General features: G+C 40.9%; 1 protein-coding gene across 1 annotated transcript in view; it reads left to right on the top strand.

Moving 5' to 3' along the window:
* GDPD4 (glycerophosphodiester phosphodiesterase domain containing 4) overlaps window positions 1–19,569 on the top strand; it is a gene marked incomplete at both ends in the record, with an annotated part of 150,580 nt that overhangs the window by 121,593 nt on the left and 9,418 nt on the right. The window contains one exon of the mRNA XM_080640620.1: window positions 327–481. Coding sequence (XP_080496746.1) covers window positions 327–481 — 155 coding nt within the window. The remainder of the gene's footprint in view (window positions 1–326; window positions 482–19,569) is intronic.

The following is a 19,569-nucleotide window of genomic DNA, read 5'->3' on the forward strand; positions in this document are numbered from 1 at the left end:
ATAATGTTTAGCATCATCAGCCAGAGGAGATGTTTATGGTTCCCACCTCTCATCCACACCTTCCAACCCCTCCTCCACTTTGGTTAGTGTGACATAATGGGCCCTTGACCCATGATGTTACCTGAGAAAATTCAACTGCAGAACAACCCTGGTGAAAGCTCCATTGTGAGAGTTTATCAGACTACATCAGGCCAAGGGCTAGAATCTCCCTCTGCTCCCTATAGACTGTCACCAGTGCTGGAATGGGGCTTCATCTATTGTACAGGGAACTGCTTGTACCTAGACAGCTGATTTTCCACTGAAAATTTTCCTGTTTTTTCTTACAGGTTTATTGGTTGCCTGGTTTTGATAGGGGGTATGTGAGATGGAAAGCTCCCAATTTTCAGCATGTGGGCCGGTTAGATCCCATTGGTGAACTTAAAAAAGAAAATATCAGTATAATAAATGTTGACTACAAGAGGTTGTTCCACAACGGGTTGAGGTAAGTGTTTGACCACACCTCTCCAGGCATGTACTGCTTTACTTGCACAAAACCTGCATTCTAACCACACTTCTTAGCTTCTTTTCCCTTCCCATCTCAGGATTCTGTGTGTGGCTATCATTTTGGAATCCCATATTCTCCTCTTCTTGCTCTTCCCTCCGTTTCTTCCTCCCCACCTCTACCAACCAATATTTATCATGTATAGATTATATCCCTGGAACATAGTCTTTAGCCTCTTCTTTGTGCTTCAATCTCTCATCAGTGAACACACATTCTTGTATGCTTGGCATTTTTTGTTTTTATATAAGGTGACTGTTGAAAAGTCAGAACTCTGAGAGGTGTTTATTTCCTCCAGCCATTACCAGAAGGATTGCAGTATCTAATGAATAGCTTTGTTATCCAGATAGCCAGATTTCTAAAAGGCATAATTAAGAACATTACTACATCATTATTTTAAAAACTTAAAGCAGCCAAGCATGAGAAGAAACTAAAATTGTTAACCACCACATTTATCAATATACTAGAGGCCTGGTGCATGGATTTGTGCACTGGTGGGGTCCCTCGGTGTAGCCTGCGGGGATCTGGCCGAAACCAGGAGTCCAATGCCGCCTGTTGCTCCTGCCTGCCGCTCCTGCTCATCCAGGCCCCGCTGTGCCTATCGCCACAGCCGCTCAGTAGGCTCATCTGCTGCCATCTCCAGGCTGCATCTCCAGTCTGAACCCTGTGTCTGGCGCCTGTTGGTCACACTGACCACCAGAGGGCAGCTCCTGCATTGAGCGTCTGCCCATTGGTGGTCAGTGAGCATCATAGTGACTGGTCGACTGGTCATTCAGTCATTCAGTCATTTGGTTGCTTAGGCTTTTATATATATATTAGAAGCCCCATGCACAAAGATTTGTGCAGGAATAGGCCTTTCTTTCTCTGGCTGCCGGCACCACCTTCGCTCTGGCTGGAGCCGCCTTTCCGCCTTCCCACACTGCCCAGAGGCCCAGAGCAGCTGGGGTGGTGCGGAATGCCAAGCTTCCTGCCCCACCCCCAGTCACTTGGTGCCTGCATATGCAAATTCACCCATGTTGGGTTAATTTGCATACTCCTGATTGGCTGGTGGGCATCGTGAAGGTACAGTCAATTAGCATGTTACTCTTTTATTAGGTAGCTACTAGAGGCCCGGTGCATGAAATTTGTGCATGGAGGGCGTCTCTCAACCTGGCCTGCACCCTCTCCAACCCGTGACCCCTCAGGGGATGTCCAACTGCCTCTCACAATCCAGGACTGCTGGCTTCTAAACACTAACCTGCCTGCCTCCCTGATCGCCCCTAACCCCTCTGCCTGCCTGCCTGATTGCCCCTAACCACCTCTGCCTCTGCCTACCTGCCTGATGCTCCTAGCTGTTCCCCTACCAGCCTGATCACCCCTAACTGCTCCCCTGCTGGCCTGATCACCCCTAACTGCCTCTGCCTTGCCTGTATCCTGGATTTTCTTCTCCAGCTGGTTGCAGGCACCCAAGACCCGGGCTGGCTTTGCCCGGGCTGGTCACAGCCACAGGGGACTGTGGGCAGGTGGCTTTGCCCGGGCCGCAGTGGCAGGCGCCTGGGACCGTGGGCGGGCAGCTTGTCCTTCTCCCGGACCACAGCCACAGGCGCTAGTGCCCAGGACTGTGGGGTGGGCGGCTTGTTCCTCTCCCGGGCCGCAGGTGTAGATGCATCTGCTGGCACCCAGGACCGCAGGGCAGGCGGCTTGTTCCTCTCCCGGGGACCATGGGTGTGCGGCTTGTCCATCTCCCAGGCCGCAGCCTGGTTGTCCCCATTCCTCTCTCGTGAGCTCATTTGTGCCTGGCTGGTCCCCATTCCTCTCTCCCCAGTGTTAAGTGTCTGAGCGTTTAAGGTGTGATGGTGTGAGGGCATGACAACCATTTGCATATTAGCTCTTTATTATATAGGATAGATGGTTCAAGACAGTTTTAAGAATTAAAAGCACCTGGAATAAAATGATCACTTTTTCAAACTTAACTGTTATTAATCACTGATTAATTTAACCCATATCCCCTTTTTCTTATATTTAAAAATATTTTTTTTCAGATAATTCTAAATGTTTCAGAGATAAAGTTTTCCTTGGAGATGTTATTATATATACCCAAAATCTCCTTAGTAAAAATTCCCCTAGATAACTTTCTGCATCTCAAACCATGAACTAACTTGTGGGATGCATCTCTGTTCCTGTTCCTGCTTTTCCTGCCTCTTGGCCATGGGGTGGTTTAGCATAAAATATGTCTCTTTTTAAGCATTGGAAGTTTTGTTACATTTATTTCCTAATTAGGGTATTTCTCTTTGCCCAAATAGTCCTCTATTTTGAATGTATTTCTATAATTTTAACTTTTTAAAAATATATTTTTATTGATTTCAGAGCAGAAGGGAGAGGGGGAGAACGATAGAAACATCAATGATGAGAGATAATCATTGATTGGCTGCCTCCTGCATGCCTCATACTGGGGATCAAGCCCACAGCCCGGGCATGTGCCCTTGACCAGAATCGAACCCAGGACCCTTCAGTCCTCAGGCCAACACTCTATCCACTGAGCCAAACCAGGTAGGGCAATTTTAACTTTTTAAAAAGAGAAAATGGCTCTGAGATTATTTGCTTTTCTTCTAATCATAATTTAGATTAATCTAGTAGTTGAGAAAGAATTTTAATAGCTTCTACTTATTGAGCATTTATATGTTCATGTTCTGTGTTTGGTAGACCACAGGCTCTTTTTCAAATCCTAACCTATTCATCATAGGACTTTGAGCAAGTTTCTAATTGTCAGTTTTCTCATTTGTAAATTGAGAATAACAATAACCTGATTGAATTGTTAAATTATTAAATGAGAATTCTTATTATGCATATGGCAAAATGCTGGGCAAATGTAAGAACACAATGTTAGCTTTACCTTTATCATCCTTACATGCTGTGTCCTGGACATTATCTTGATCCCCATTTTGCAGGTGAGGAAACTTGTCTCTAAAGAGGAAAAGTTCATACAGTTGGTCAGTAGGGGACCAAACTGAGTAAATATAGGTCTGACAGATTCCAGAGTCCAAATTATTTGACCACTGTGCCTTTAAATTTACACATTGGCCAGAGTTACATGAGTATAGTTTCAATTGGCATCAGAATTAAGAAGGCTCATATACTGACTCCTATTCTGAAAAGTTAACATAAGCAAGGCATCATCTTTTGTCTTAAGGAAAGCATATATTCTAGTAAGAAGAATATGGGGCTTTTTCTATATAGATATACTACAAAGCTGATGATGATAAACTCATGAGTTGGACTTTATTTCAAGCTACTCCCCTCAAGGACCACTAAATTTTAAGAAATTAAGCAATTGTACTTTCATTTATTTGTATAATGTTTATGACCAGAATATTTGGGATTATGATCACATTTTCAATACATTCTCCGTGATCAGTGCTCACTTTCTAGTCCCTCAGACCACTGTAACATGACATGGTGACCTTGCCATTTTGACAGATTGGTTTAAATACATTATTTTAACCAAATTTTATTAATGTGTATAGAGATGCCCTTTGTTTTATTTGTGATGTGGGATTTTTAAGTGTTTTTTGAAAATTTTTAATTTTAAAAGCTAATTTATTAAGGTGATATTTCATAAAAGTAACTATTTTAAAGTGAACAGTTCAGTGACATTAACACATTCACAGCACTGTACAACTATCACCTCTAATTCTGATATTGGAAATGTTTACTTCCCTCTTTTTCTTGGACAATCTTGCTAGGGGGTTATGAATTTTATTTATCATTTCAAAACACCAAATTTTGGCTTTGTTAGTTTTTTCTTGCATATTTGTTTTCCTGTTTATTGATTTCTACTCTTACCTTTATTGTTGTCTCTCTTTGATTTATTTTAGGTTTAATTTGATTTTCTTTTATTAGGTAGCTTCTTTACCTAGATAGAAAATTAGGTGATTTTATTTATTTGTTTGTTTGTTTGTTTGTTTATTTTTATTGTTTAAAGTATTACATATAGTAGTACATATATCTCCTTTTTTTCCCCATTGACCTTCCCCAGCCTCCCCTTTCTCCTGTCGCATGCTCTCATCCCACCCCCCCCCCAGTGTCTTGTGTCCATTGGTGTGCTTATATGCATGCATACAAGTCCTTTGGTTGATCTCTTCCCCCGCCCCCTCCCCAACACTCCCCAGCCTTCCCGCTGTAATTTGACAGTCTGTTCGGTGCTTTACTGCCTCTATATCTATCTTTTTGTTCATCAGGTTATAATGTTCTTTATTTTCCATAAATGAGTGAGATCATGTGGTATTTTTCTTTCATTGACTGGCTTATTTCACTTAACATAATGCTCTCCATCTCCATCCATGTTGTTGCAAATGGTAGGAACTCCTTCTTTTTTATAGCAGCGTAGTATTCCATTGTGTAGATGTACCATAGTTTTCTAATCCACTCATCTGCTGATGGGCACTCAGGCTGTTTCCAAATATTAGCTATTGTAAATTGTGCTGCTATGAACATAGGGGTGCATATATCCTTTCTGATTGGTGTTTCTAGTTTCTTGGGATATATTCCTGGAAGTGGAATTACTGGGTCAAATGGGAGTTCCATTTTTAGATTTTTGAGGAAACTCCATACCATTCTCCACAGTGGCTGCACCAGTCTGCATTCATACCAGCAGTGCATGAGGGCCCCTTTTTCTCCGCATCCTCTCCAGCACTTGTCGTTTGTTGGTTAGTTGATGAATGCCATTCTGACATGTGTGAGATAGTACCGCATTGTCGTTTTGATTTGCATCTCTCCGATAATTAGTGACTTTGAGCATGTTTTCATGTCTCTTGGCCTTCCTTCTGTCTTCTTTTGAAAAGATTCTATTTAGGACCATTGCCCATTTTTTTATTGGATCATTTATCTTCCTTTTATTAAGTTGTATAAGTTCCCTGTAGATGTTGGAGATTAAACTTTTATCAGTGGTAACATTTGCAAATATGTTCTCCCACAGTGGGCTTTCTTGTTGTTTTGCTGATGGTTTCTTTTGCTGTGCAAAAGCTTTATATTTTGATGGAGTCCATTTGTTTACTTTCTCTTTAGTTTCCATTGCCCTAGGAGCAGTATCGGTGAAGAAATTGCTTTGGCATATATCTGAGATTTCTCTGCCTGTGGATTCCTCTAGTATTTTTATGGTTTCCCATATTTAAGTCCTGTATCCATTTTGAGGTTTTTTTTGTGTATGGTATAAGTTGATGGTCTAGTTTCATTTTTTTGCATGTATCAGTCCAATTTTCCCAACACCATTTATTGAAGAGACTGTCTTGACTCCATTGTATGTTCATGCCGCCTTTGTCAAATATTGAGCATAGTGGTTTGGGTTGATATCTGGGTTCTCTATTCTATTCCATTGGTCTATATATCTGTTCATGTGCCAGTACCAGGCTGTTTTGAGAACAGTGGCTTTGTAATACAGCTTGAAATCTGGTATTGAGATCCATCCTACTTTATTCTTCTTTTTCAGGATTGCTGTGGCTATTCCGGGTCTTTTTTTATTCCAGATGAATTTTTGGAGAGTTCTTTCTAGGTCTGTGAAATATGCCATTGGTATTTTAATGGGGAGTGCATTGAATCCATAGATTGCTATGGGTAATATGGACATTTTAATGATGTTCATTCTACCAATCCATGAACATGGTATGTTCTTCCATCTGTTTACATCTTCCTCTATCTCTTTTTTCAGTGTCCTGTAGTTTTCCACGTATAGGTCTTTTACCTCCTTAGTTAAGTTTATTCCTAGGTATCTTAATTTTTTTGGTGTGATGGTAAATGGGATTGCTTTTTTAGTCTCTCTTTTTGTAAGTTCACTATTGGTGTACAGAAATGCCATAGATTTCTTGGCATTAATTTTGTATCCTGCTACATTGCCAAATTCATTTATTAAGTCTGTTAGTTTTTTGATGGAGTCTTTTGGGTTTTTTATGTACAATATCATGTCATCTGCAAATAAGTACAGCTTTACTTCTTCTTTTCCAATTTGGATGCCTTTTATTTCTTCTTCTTGTCTAATCGCAATGGCTAATACTTCCAGTACTATGTAGAACAGGAGTGGTGAGAGTGGGCATCCCTGTCTTGTTCCTGTTCTTAGGAGAAATTGTTTTAGTTTTTGCCCATTGAGTATGATGTTGGCTGTGCGTTTATCATATATGGCTTTTATTATGTTGAGGTATGATCCTTCTATTCCCACCTTGCTGAGAGTGTTTATCAAGAAAGGGTGTTGGATTTTGTCAAATGCTTTTTCTGCATCAATTGATATGACTATGTGATTTTTATCTCTCAATTTGTTTATGTGATGTATCACATTAATTGATTTGTGGATATTGTACCATCCTTGCATTCCTGGGATAAATCCTACTTGGTCATGGTGTATGATCTTTCTGATGTACTGCTGGATCCGATTTGCTAGAATTTTGTTGAGGATTTTGGCACCTATGTTCATGAGGGATATTGGCCTGTAATTCTCTTTCATTGGGTTGTCTTTATCTGGTTTTGGTATTAGGGTGATGCTGGCTTCATAGAAGGAGCTTGTAAGTGTTCCTTCCTCTTGAATTTTTTGGAATAGTCTGAGGAGGATAGGTTTTAGTTCTTCCTTGAATGTTTGGTAAAACTCTCCTGTGAAGCCATCTGGCCCCGGGCTTTTGTTTGCAGGGAAGCTTTTTGATGACTGCTTCAATTTCTTCCATAGTTATTGGCTTATTGAGGTGTTTAGATTCTTCCTGATTGAGTTTTGGGAGGTTGTATTTTTCTAGGAATATGTCCATTTCCTCCAGGTTGTCCAGTTTGTTGGAATAGAGTTATTCATAGTATTTTTTAACAATCCTTTGTATTTCGGTGGGGTCTGTTGTTATTTCTCCTCTTTCATTTCTGATTTTGTTTATTTGGGTCCTCTCTCTTTGCCTCTTGGTGAGCCTGGCAAGAGGTTCATCAATCTTGTTTATCCTTTCAAAGAACCAGCTCTTGGTTTTGTTGATCTTTTGTATCGTTTCTTTGGTCTCTCTGTCGTTTATCTCCGCTCTGATCTTTATTATTTCCTTCCTTCTGCTTACACTGGGCTTTTCTTGTTGCTCTCTTTCTAACTCTTTGAGTTGTAGGGTTAGGTAATTTATTACCATCGTTTTTTGTTTTTTTCCAGTAGGCTTGTAGAGCTATGAACTTCCCTCTCAAGACTGCTTTCGCTGTGTCCCATTGATTTTGGATTGTTGTGTTTTCATTGTCATTTGTTGCCATGATGTTTTTTATTTCTTCCTTGATCTCTCTGGTAACCCAGTCCTTGTTTAATAGCATGCTGTTTAGTCTCCATGTGTTTGATTTTTTTGGATTGTTTTTATTGTAGTTGATTTCCAGTTTTATGCCACTGTGGTCAGAGAAGATGCTTGATATGATTTCTATCTTCTTGAATTTGAAGAGACTTTGCCTATGTCCCATCATATGGTCTATCTTCGAAAATGACCCATGTGCACTTGAGAAGAATGTATATTCTGTGGCTTTGGGGTGAAATGTTCTGAAGATGTCGATTAATTCCATCTGGTCTAGTGAGTCATTTAGGATTGATGTTTCTTTGCTGATTTTTTGTTTAGAGGATTTTTCCAATGGTGATAGTGGGGTATTAAAGTATCCTACTATGATTGTATTGCTGTCAGTCTCTCCCTTGATATCCTCCAGGAGATTTTTTATGTATTTGGGTGCTCCTGTATTGGGTGCATATATGTTTACCAGAGTTATTTCTTCTTGTCGGATTGCTCCCTTTAGTATTATGAAGTGGCCTTCCTTATCTCTTTTTATGTCCTTCACTTTGAGATCTAATTTGTCAGAAATAAGTATTGCTACCCAATCTTTTCTTTTTATTTCCATTCGCCTGAAAAACCTTTTTCCATCCCTTCACCCTCAGTCTGTGTGCGTCTTTTTTTCTGAGTTGGGTTTCTTGTAGACAGCAGATATATGGGTCATGTTTTCTTATCCAATCTGTTACCCTGTGTCTTTTGATTGGGGCATTTAATCCATTTACATTTAAAGTTATTATTTATAGGTCCTTGTTTGTTGCCATTTTTATTCTTTACCCCTGTGTTCCTTCTTTTCTTCCTATTTCTGTTTTGTTTTTGTTTTGTTTTTTTACAACAGACCCTTTAGCATTTCTTGCATTGCTGGTTTGGTGGTAATAAATTCCCTTAGTCCTTTTTTGTCTGTGGAGCTCCTGATTTCACCTTCAATTTTGATTGATAGCCTTTCTGGGGACAGTATTCTTGGATTCAGACCCTTCCTTTGCATGACTTTGTATATTTCATTCCATTCCCTTCTGGCCTGATGTGTTTCTTTTGAGAAATCAGTCACTAGCCTGATGGGTATCCTTTGTAGGTAACTTTCTGTCTCTCTCTGGCCGCTTTTAAGATTCTTACTTTGTCGTTGGTGTTTGCCAATTTAATTGTAATGTGCCTTGGTGTCAGTCTTTGCGGTTCATTTTGCTTCGGACTCTGGGAGCTTCTTGGATTTGTGTGGGTTTTTTCTTCCCTATATCAGGGAAGTTTTCTGTCATTATTTCTTCAAACAGGTTTTCTATTCCTTGTTCAGTTTCCTCTCCTTCTGGAACCCCTATTATGTGGATGTTGTTTTGTTTTGTGTTGTCCCAAAGTTCCCTTAGGCTCTCCTCCTCCTTTTTAATTTTTTTCCTAGAAGCTGCTCTATTTGGGAATTTTTTCCTACCCTGTCTTCTAGCTCACTGATGCGGTCCTCTGCTTCTTCTAGTCTATTCTTGATGCTTTCTATTGAGTTCTTTACAGCAGCGATGTCATTTTTCATTTCTTCTTTGTTTTTCTTCATTTCCTCTTGGTTCTTACACAAATTGTCGAATTTGTCTTCCATTCTTTTCATCCACCTTATGACCATTTCTCTGAATTCTTTCTCTGACAGGTTGCTTGCCTCCATTTCGTTTACTTCCTTTTCTGGTGATGCCTGCTTTTCTTTCATATGCGGGCTGTTTTTTTGTCTCCCCATGATGTCTCTTTTCCGGGTGTCTGGTTATGTAGTTCTCTCTCTCCTGCATTGATCTAAAGGCACAAAATACAACACAACCAGGTACAATGCACAGGGCACTGAACACAAATGTATTCACAATATTAATAATCCCAGATAAAGGTGACCACCAGAGAAAGGCAAATTAGAGAATAAGAAAGAAAGAAGAAGAGGGGGAAAAAAAGAAAAAAAAAGAGTGCAAAAATAAAATTGGGAAAAGGAAAATAAGTAAAGGAGAGAATAAGAAAGAAGAGGGGAAAAAACTATATATATGGGGAGAAAACTTCAATTGAACAGCCACTAATCCCAACAAATGCCAGCATCAAATACCTGGAGATGAATACAAACTACAAAGAACAACTAATATCAAGTGAGGCGAGGGAAAACAGAAGCAAAAAAAACAAACAAAACAAAAAAAAAGAAAAAGAAAAACAATCTCACAAACAAGCATAAAAAAATCGATATAATCAACAATCAAGCAAACAACAACAAAAGGACAGAGAGAAAAAAATTTCAATAGTGAAGAAAGAGAAGAGAGAGGTGTGTATGGACTTGGAGCAGGGGATTGGAAATTAGATATATAAGTAGGGTGAAATTTTAACGGGGTAAAAAAAGGAATAGGGAAAATCTAAAGCAGGAATAGGGTAAGAGAAGCAGGACAACAAAAGGGGGAAAGTGAGGAAGATAGTGTTGGCATAAAGGTTAAGTTGAGATAGAGAAAAATGAAATGATGAAAATAGAATGTAGAACACTAATCCCAAAGTAAAATCAAGAGAAAATAAAATGACACTTTTTTAAAAAAAATAAGGTAAAATAGTAGTAGTAATAATACTGATTGAAAATAAAAATTAATTAAAAAGGTAAAATCAAGTGAGGAAAAAAGAAAAAAAATTTAGTTTCTTAAGTAAAAGATGAAAAAATAAAAATGTGCAGTAGTGAAGGTCATTCACTTCCTCTACTGTTCTGTTTGGCATGCTTGTTTCCTAGTCAGGACAGTTTTGAAGTTCCCTGTGTTCCACTGCTCCTCAGTGTTGTAAGCCAGTCCTGATTTTTAAGCAGGCAGTACGTCTCTATTTCATATTTTCCTTTATTTGTTTTTACACAAGAGTCAATTTGTGATTCATCCCCTGGGTGGCAGTGTTTCCGGATTGACTTCTGGGTCTATAGGTCCTCTCTAGCTAGTGTTTAGATTTGTTTTCCCTGTGGCACTTAATACTGGTTTGGTGGAGTGGGTTGCCCCAGAGCTGGTTCTCTGATGGTTATTCCCCACTCTGATCCCCAGGTTCCAGAAAAACAACTTTCCCCTGCAGTCTCTTAGAGCAACCCCAATTGGGTGATCCTATGTATTGGGCTTAGTAATCAGAAGCAAGGATTTAAAGAGGAAAAGAAAAAAAAAAAGAGCCAGAGTAAGTGTGGGAACTCCAGGGCTGTGCGCAAGTCTGTGCAGTCTTTTTTCCCCTTGGGTCTAAGCAGCCGGCCACACTTTTAAAATTTTTAGGCTGTCCTTTTGCGCCCAGATCAAAATGGGTTGCTTTTTAGAGTTCCCTTCTGTTAGCAGCTCTGCGGACCCCCTTCCACATTCACAGATCATGCCAGCCCCAACAGCCACAGATTTTCCTAGGCGCAGACTTCCCCAGGTCTCCAGCTCCCACTGTGCTCACATTTCTCTCTCCTGCCAGGACCAGAGACCTCACCTTATCCCAGGCGAAATCTGACCTTTCCGTGGTGCAGTGTAGAGCTCCTCTGAATCCGTGTGTTTGCACCACTTGGGGACCGGTGCTCTGGGGTTCGCAGCTGTTCGGTGGGAGCCGTAGTTGTAGATTTTCAGGCTTCCAATAACATCCACTTTCCCCTTCAAGATGGCACGGTCTCCGTGTCCGATCCAGTCGCTCTAGGAGGGAACCCAGCAGCAGTGGGGGCTGCCTGGTCAGGGGAGCCCCATCCAGCAGTCCTCCACTGTCTCCTGGAGTATAGCTGTCCCTCAAATCACCAACAAATTCTCCCCATGCGACCACACACTCTCCCTTTGTTTTCTCACTTACACAGTATCTTGCAGTCTGCCTTCCCATCGGCAGCCATCTTCTTTCTCCGGTGAGAGATTTTAGATCTCCTGTTCAATGTAACCACTTAAACTTTAAGTCTTAAAGCTATAAATTTCCCTGTAAACAATATTTTAATAGCACCCCACAAATAATTTTGATATATTGTCTTTATTATAATCCAATTTAAAAAATTTAAATTCTCCTTAATTTCCATCTTACTCATAGATTATTTAGAAGTGTACTTTTTAAATAATTTAAAGTGTTCCTCTTGATTTCTAATTTAAATTCATTGTGATGAGAGAATAACTCTGTATGATTTCAGTACTTTTTAATGTATTTAAACTTGTTTTATGGCCCATTCTGTCATTTATCTTGCTGAATTTCCCATGACTATCTAAAATAATGTTCTCTCTTCAGTTGCTGGATGTAGTATTCTATAAATGTCAATTAGTTTAAGTTGGTTGAGTCTTTTCAAACATTTCATAGTGAATTTTTCCTTGTTTTTTTTTTCTATTATGTTAACACAAGGGATTAAGTTGCAGATCAAACTGACACATCTCAGAGAAATTGCCTACTATCAATATTTCTTATTAATCTCAAAGATAAGTGGGCAGTTAAGAGGCTCAGACCAGAAGTCAGAGACATTGACTCCAGCTCCACTGGTGTCTTCATTTATTGGATACATACATACTTTAAGGTCCACAGTAATATTTCACATAGAAGAGGCACATTTGAGTTACAAAACATCTCCATTTAATACTCCCAGGGAGTGGTATAGCTTATGTGACCTCCTCCAGGGACCCATGCCTCATAAATCCACATTCTATATTTACTCACTAAATCCTATCTAATAAAGAGGTAATACGCAAATTGACCATTATTCCAGTGCACAAGATGGCTGCCCCCATGTGGACACAAGATGGCTGCCAAAAGATGGCCAGCAGGAGAGGGCAGTTGTGGGCGATCAGGCCTGCAGGGGAGAGCAGTTGGGAGGGACCAGGCCTGCAAGGGAGGGCAGTTGGGGGCGACCAGGCCTGCTGGGGAGGGCAGTTTGAGGGGACCAGGCCTGCAGAGGAGGACAGTTCGGGGGGGACCGGGCCGGCAGAGGAGGGCAGTTGGGGGTGACCAGGCCTGCAGGGGAGGGCAGTTAAGGGTGACTGGGCTGGCAGGGGAGGGCAGTTGGAAGCAACCAGGCCTGCAGGGGAGGGCAGTGGGAGGGACAAGGCCTGCAGGGGAGGACAGTTGGGGGTGACCAGGCCGGCAGGGGAAGGCAGTTAGGGGTGACCGGGCCAGCAGGGGAGAGCAGTTGGGGGCAACCAGGCCTGGAGGGGAGGACAGTTAGGGGTGACCAGGCTGGCAAGGGAAGGCAGTTAGGGGTGACCGGGCCAGCAGGGGAGAGCAGTTGGGGGCAACCAGGCCTGGAGGGGAGGGCAGTTAGGGGTGACCAGGCTGGCAGGGGAGGGCAGTTAGGGGCAATCTTGCCGGCAGGGGAGCAGTTAGGCGTCGATCAGGCTGGCAGGGGAGTGGTTAGGGGGTGATCAGGCTGGCAGGCAGAAGCGGTTAGGGGCAATCAGGCAGGCAGGCAAGTGGTTGGGAGCCAGCAGTCCCGGATTGTGAGAGGGATCCCAGATTGGAGAGGGTGCAGGCTGGGCTGTGGAACACCCCGCCCCTGCCGTCATGCACAAATTTCGTGTACTGGGCCTCTAGTATGTAATAAAGAAATACTTAACAAGGAGCATCCTTTAACTAATATTTTCTATACATAAAGCTTCTCTTTCTGCCTGGTTGGTGGGACTCAGTGGTTGGAAGGTTGACCTATGAACCAGGAGGTCACAGTTTGATTCCTGGTCAGGGAACATGCCCGGGTTGTGGGCTTGATCCCCAGTAGGGGGCATGCAGGAAGCAGCCGATAGATGATTAGCTCTCATTATTGATGTTTCTCTCTCTCTCTCCCTCACCCTTCCTCTCTGAAATAAATTTATATATATATGTATGTATATACATACCAGTATAGATAGATAGATATAGTTATATCCTATATAATAAAAGGCTAATATGCAAATAAACCAAATGGTGGAAGAACTGGAACAACTGAACAACCGGTTGCTGTGACGTGTGCCGGCCACCAGGGGGTGTGCGCGGAACATGGCGGGTGTCGGTCATTATGGGATGGTGCAGCAGGTGAGTGGGGGCGCCAGACCAAGGCGGGCGCCAGTCGCTGTCATCGGGATGAGCCTCTGATGGTTACTGAAAATTCTTTGCTTTCATGTGCCGCAGTCCTGCCTGGTGTTCACACCTGCTGCTGGTGCAGGAACTGCCACTCGCACCCACTGCCAGTGCCAGCCCCAATCACACCCACAGCCAGCACTGGAGCCACCACTCACACCCGCTGCTGGTGCCTGGCGCTGGTCCTGATCACTCGGCACCATCGGGGGTGCAAGCGGCTGCCAGCCCTGATCGCCCCTGAGGGCTTCTCCACCTCCCCCTGCTCCTGAGGAGCAATCGGGACAGCAGCCGCTGCTCGCACCCGCTGATGGCACTGGCCCTGCATGCACTCACTGCTGGCGCCTGCCCCAATTGCTCTGCACCGTCAGCGGGTGCTAGAGAGGCCTGCGCCATAAGCACGTGAGAGTGGCGGCAGGAGTGGGGCTGCTGGCAGACAGAGGACTGGGCCACGGTGGGAGGGGCCAGGTGGGGGCGCAGAGGATGGGCCGAGACCCATCCCTGTGCCTGCTGCAGTTTCGCACCCACGGTTCCTTTCAAAGTGCACGAATTTGTGCACTGGGCCCCTAGTATAGATTTATTTCTCTTCCTAGTAAATGTCATTATTATATTTACAAAAGATGTAGTTATCATGTTGACAAGAAGATTACACCAAATCTTCTGCCTTCTTCTGGGAGCAAACTCACCAGTCAAAGAGAAGTGAATGACTATGCCTCATCTATCAGTTACTGAGAAAGGAGTGTTAATGTTTCCAACTATGATTGTTGATTTGTATATCTTTCTTTTTAGCTCTGTTGTTGTATTGGGCTTCTTATGTTTTAAAACTCTTTTATTAGGGTGCATATGCATTTAGAATTGTTAGGTCTTCTTGGTGAATTGACACTTTCATTATGAAATGTCCATTGTGTCTGCTAATCATTCTTATTTAAAGATTACTTTTTCTTTTATTAATATTACCACACTAGCTCTCTTATAATTACTGTTGGTATTATACTTATTTTTTCTGTCATTTATCTTTCAACTGCTTTGCATCTTTAAAGTCCATTCATCTCTTGTAAAAAGAATGTTATTGGTTCTTGCTTTTATATTTAGTTAGACAATCTCTGTCTTTTAATGGGAATGTTTGGTCCATTATTAACCCTACAATAGCCTCTACCATAAATGTTCAAATGAAAGGAACAACCAAATGTCTCTCACTTTATTTTTTAAATATATTTTTATTGATTTCAGAGAGGAAGGGAGAGGGAGAGGGAGATAGAAACATCAATGATGAGAGAGTATCATTGATCAGCTGCCTCCTGCATGCCCCCTACTGGGGATCGAGCCTGCAACCCAAGCATGTGCCCTTCCTTGACTGGAATTGAAACTGGGACCTTCCAGTCTACTGTCCAATGCTCTATCCACTGAGCCAAACCAGCTAGGGCAAATGTCTCTCACTTTAAATCAAAAGCTAGAAATGACAAAGTTTAGTCAGGAAGGCATGTTGAAAGCCAAGATAGGCCAAAAGCTTGGCCTCTTGTGCCAAACGGTTAGCTAAGTTGTAAATGCAAAGGAAACGTTCTTGAAGGGAAAATGAACACACAAAGGATAAGAAAGCAAAACACCCTTATTATTGATATGGAGAAATTTTTAGTGTTCTGGATAGAAGATCAGTTCAGCCACAACAGTTCCATAAACCATGCCTAATCCAGAACAAGGACTATGTTTAATTCTTTGAAGGCTGAGAAAGATGAGAAAACAGCAGAAGCAAAGTTGAAAGCTAGCAGAGATTGGTTGATAAGGTTTAAGGAAAGAAACCATCTCCATAACATAAAAGTGCAAGGTGAAGCAGCAAGTGTTGATGTCGAAGCTATACCAAGTTATCCAGAAGATCTAGCTGAGATAATAAAGGTGGCCACACTAAACAACAGATTTTTAGTGTAGATGAAACAGATTTATCTATATATATAAAAGCATAATGGACAGTTACCACTGGTCCACTGAACAACGGGTGGACTGGTTGCTGTGATGTGCACTGACCACCAGGGGGCAGACGCTCAATGCAGGAGCTGCCCCTTGGTGATCAGTGTGCTTCCACAGCCAACCTCCCGCAGTCAACCTTCCATGGCCAGCCACCCGCGCCCCCCCCCCCCCCCGCCCCGGGCCGGCTGGCCAGATGGGCCCCTATTGGCCTCAATTGCCAGCCAGGCTGAGGGACCCCCACCTGTGCATGAATTTATGCACCGGGCCTCTAGAATTGGAATAAAATTCCATCCAGGATATTTTACAGCTTAGAAAGGAGAACTCAATGCTTGGTCTCAAAGCTTCAAAGGACAGGCTGACCCGCTTGTTAGGAACTAATGCCCTGGTGAATTTATGTTGAAGCCAATACTCATTTACCATTCTGAAAATCCTATGGCCCTTAAGAATTGTGCTAAATTTACTCTGCCTGTGCCCTATAAATGGAACAACAAAGCCTGGATAACAGCACATCTGTTTACAATATGGTTTACTGGATATTTTAAACCTACTGTTAAGATATCTGCTCAGCACAAAAGATCCCTTTCAAAATATTACTGCTCATTGACAATGCATCTGGTTACCCAAGAGCTCTGATGGAGATGTACAATGAGATTAATGTTGTTTTCATGCCGCTAACACAACATCCATTCTACAGCCCATGTATCAAGGAGTAATTTTGACCTTTAAGTCTTATTATGTAAGACATACATTTCATGAGGCTCTAGCTGCCATAGCTAGTGATTCCTCTTATGGATTTGGGCAAAGTAAATTGAAAACCTTCTGTAAAGGAGCTACTATTCTAGATTCAGAACTTTTGTGATTCATAGGACGAGGTCAAAATATCAACATTAACAGGAGACTGGAAGAAGTTTATTCTAATTCTCATAGATGACTTGGGGTAAGTGGTTTAGGACTTCCATGGAAGAAGTAACTGCAGATGTGATGGAAATAGAAAGAGAATTATAATTAGAAGTGGAGCCTGAAGATGTGACTAAATTGGTGTAATCTCATAAAACTTTAAGAGATGAGGAGTTATTTCTTACAGATGACCAAAGTGGTTTCTAGAGATGAAATCTATTCCTGCTGAAGATGCTGTGAATATTGTTGAATGACAAGCAAGGATATATAAAATTACATAGACTTGGGATCATTATCTCAATGCTTTGAAATTTTGTTTCCTGGCAGTTGTCAACAGTTTGGCTCAAATAAACAAGTAAAAAATTACATAAATGCCATAACCGGTTTGGCTCAGTGGATATAGCGTTGGCCTGTGGACTGAAGGGTCCCAGGTTCGATTCCGGTCAAGGGCATGTACCTTGGTTGCAGGCACATCCCCAGTGGGAGGTGCGCAGGAGGCAGCTGATCGATGTTTCTCTCTCATTGATGTTTCTAACTCTCCATCCCTCTCACTTCTTCTCTGTAAAAAATCAATAAAATATATCTTTAAAAAAATAAAAAAGAAATTACATAAACTTAGTTGATAAAGCAGTAGCAGAGTTTGAGAGGATTGACAATTTTTAAAATATATATATTTTATTGATTTTTTACAGAGTGGAAGAGAGAGGGATAGAGAGAAACATCAATCAGCTGCCTCCTGCATACCTCCTACTAGGGATGTGCCTGCAACCAAGGTACATGCCCTTGACCAGAATCGAACCTGGGACTTTTCAGTTTGCAGGGTGACGCTCTATCCACTGAGTCAAACCGGTTAGGGCTTGACTACAACTTTAAAAGAACTTTCACTGTATGTAAAATGCTATAAAATAGTATTGCATGCTACAGCGAAATCATTTGTGAAAGAAAGAGTCAGTTGTGGGGCAAATTTTATTGTTGTCTTATTTTAAGAAATTGCCCAGCCACCCCAACCTTTGGGAAACACCACCCTGATCAATCAGCAGCCATCAACATCAAAGCAAGACTATCCACCAGCAAAAAGATTACAACCTGATGAAAGCTTAGATGATGGTCAGCGTTTTTTAAGCAGTAAAAAAAATTTTATTTATTTATTTTTAGATATATTTTTAAATATATTTTCTTGATTTCAGACAGGAAGGGAGAGGGGGAGAGAGAGAGAATCATTGATAGGCTGCCTTCTGCATGCCCCCTATTGAGGATCTAGCAAACTGGGCATGTGCCCTTGACTGGAATTGAACTCATTTTACCCACAGTGAAACCAGTTAGGGCTAAGCAGTAAAGTATTTTTAAATTAAGGTATGTATATTATTATTTTAGGCAATATGCTGTTGTGCTGTTAATAAACTACAGTATGATGTAAACATAACTTTTATGTGCACATGGAAACCAAAAATTCGTATAACCTGCTTTGTTGAGATTTTCACTTAATTGTGGTGGTTTGGAAGTTAACCTATCATATCTCCAAGACATGACTGTATATCCAGAAGTAGATTTGCTGGATCATATAGTAATTCTAATTGTTTGAGGAACTGACATGTTGTTTCCCACAACTGCTGTATCAACAGTGCACAAGGGTTCCAATTATTCCACATCCTTCACATTCTTGTTGATTTGTTTTTTGACATAGCAATCCTAATGGGTTATTATTAGTTCCTCTTTAAATGTTAGGTGGAATTCACCAGTGAAGTCATCAGTTCTAAGACTTCTATTTTTGGTTAATGATTCAATCTCTTTTTCACGTTTTCCAGTTATTCTGGTTTCAGTCTTGGTAGATTTTGTGTTTCTAGGATTTTGTCCATTTCATCTAGGTTATCCAATTTTTTGGGAACAATTGTTCATAGTTCTCTTATGTAACCCTTTTTAGCAAATGATACAAAACAATAACTATCTAGTGTCTTTTTCATTTCACCTTGCAGGACTCCCTTGATCTTTTCTTGTAGGGCAGACCTAGTGTCCATGAACTAGGATCTAGTGTTCTCAGATTTAGTCTATCAGGAATTTATCAAATTTTCCCTCAGTTTTGAAGAACAGTTTTACTGGATATAGGATTCTTGGTTGACAGTTTTTTTTTTAAACACTAAATATGTGGGTGCACTGCCTTCTGGCCTTCAAAGTTTATGATCGGATATTTATTGTGGACCCTTTGTATGTGACAGGTCACTTCTCTATTAGTGCTTTTAAAATTCTCTCTTTGTCTTTGCCTTTTGAAAGTTTGTTTAAAATGTGTCTCCGTGTGGATCTCTTTGAATTTAACTCAGTTGGAATTCATTGAACTTCTTAAATGTTTATATTCATGTCTTTCATCAAACTTAGAAAGTTTTCAGCCATTATTTCTTCAGATATTTTCTCTGCTCCTTTCTCTCTTCTCCTTCAGAGACTATAACAATTCATGTATTGGTTCGTTTAATGATGTACAACAGATCTTGCAGACTCTGCTCACTTTTCTTTAATCTTTTTTTTCAGGCTCATTAACTTCTATGTCCTGTCATAAAATTTGCTGATTCTTTATTCTGACTGCTATATTTGCCTTTGAATGCTAATAGTCAAGTTTTTATTTCAATTACTGTATTTTCAGATCCAGAATTTATTTTTGGTTTCTTTTTAGGTTTTTTGTCCTTTTATTAATATTTTCATTTTGTTTATTTTTTTTTTTTACTTTATCCACATCTTCTTTAGTTCTTTAATTATCTTTAAGATGGTTGTTTTAAAGTCATTGTCTAATATATCTGCCATCAAGTCTTTTTAAGGACAGTTTTTACTGAATTTTTTCCCCTTGAATAGATTCTTCTCCCTACTTTATTTTCTTTTTATTTATATATTTTTATTGATTTCATAGAGAAAGGG

This window comes from Plecotus auritus (genome assembly GCF_963455305.1).
Source record: "Plecotus auritus genome assembly, chromosome: 9".
NCBI classification, from domain to species: domain Eukaryota; kingdom Metazoa; phylum Chordata; class Mammalia; order Chiroptera; family Vespertilionidae; genus Plecotus; species Plecotus auritus.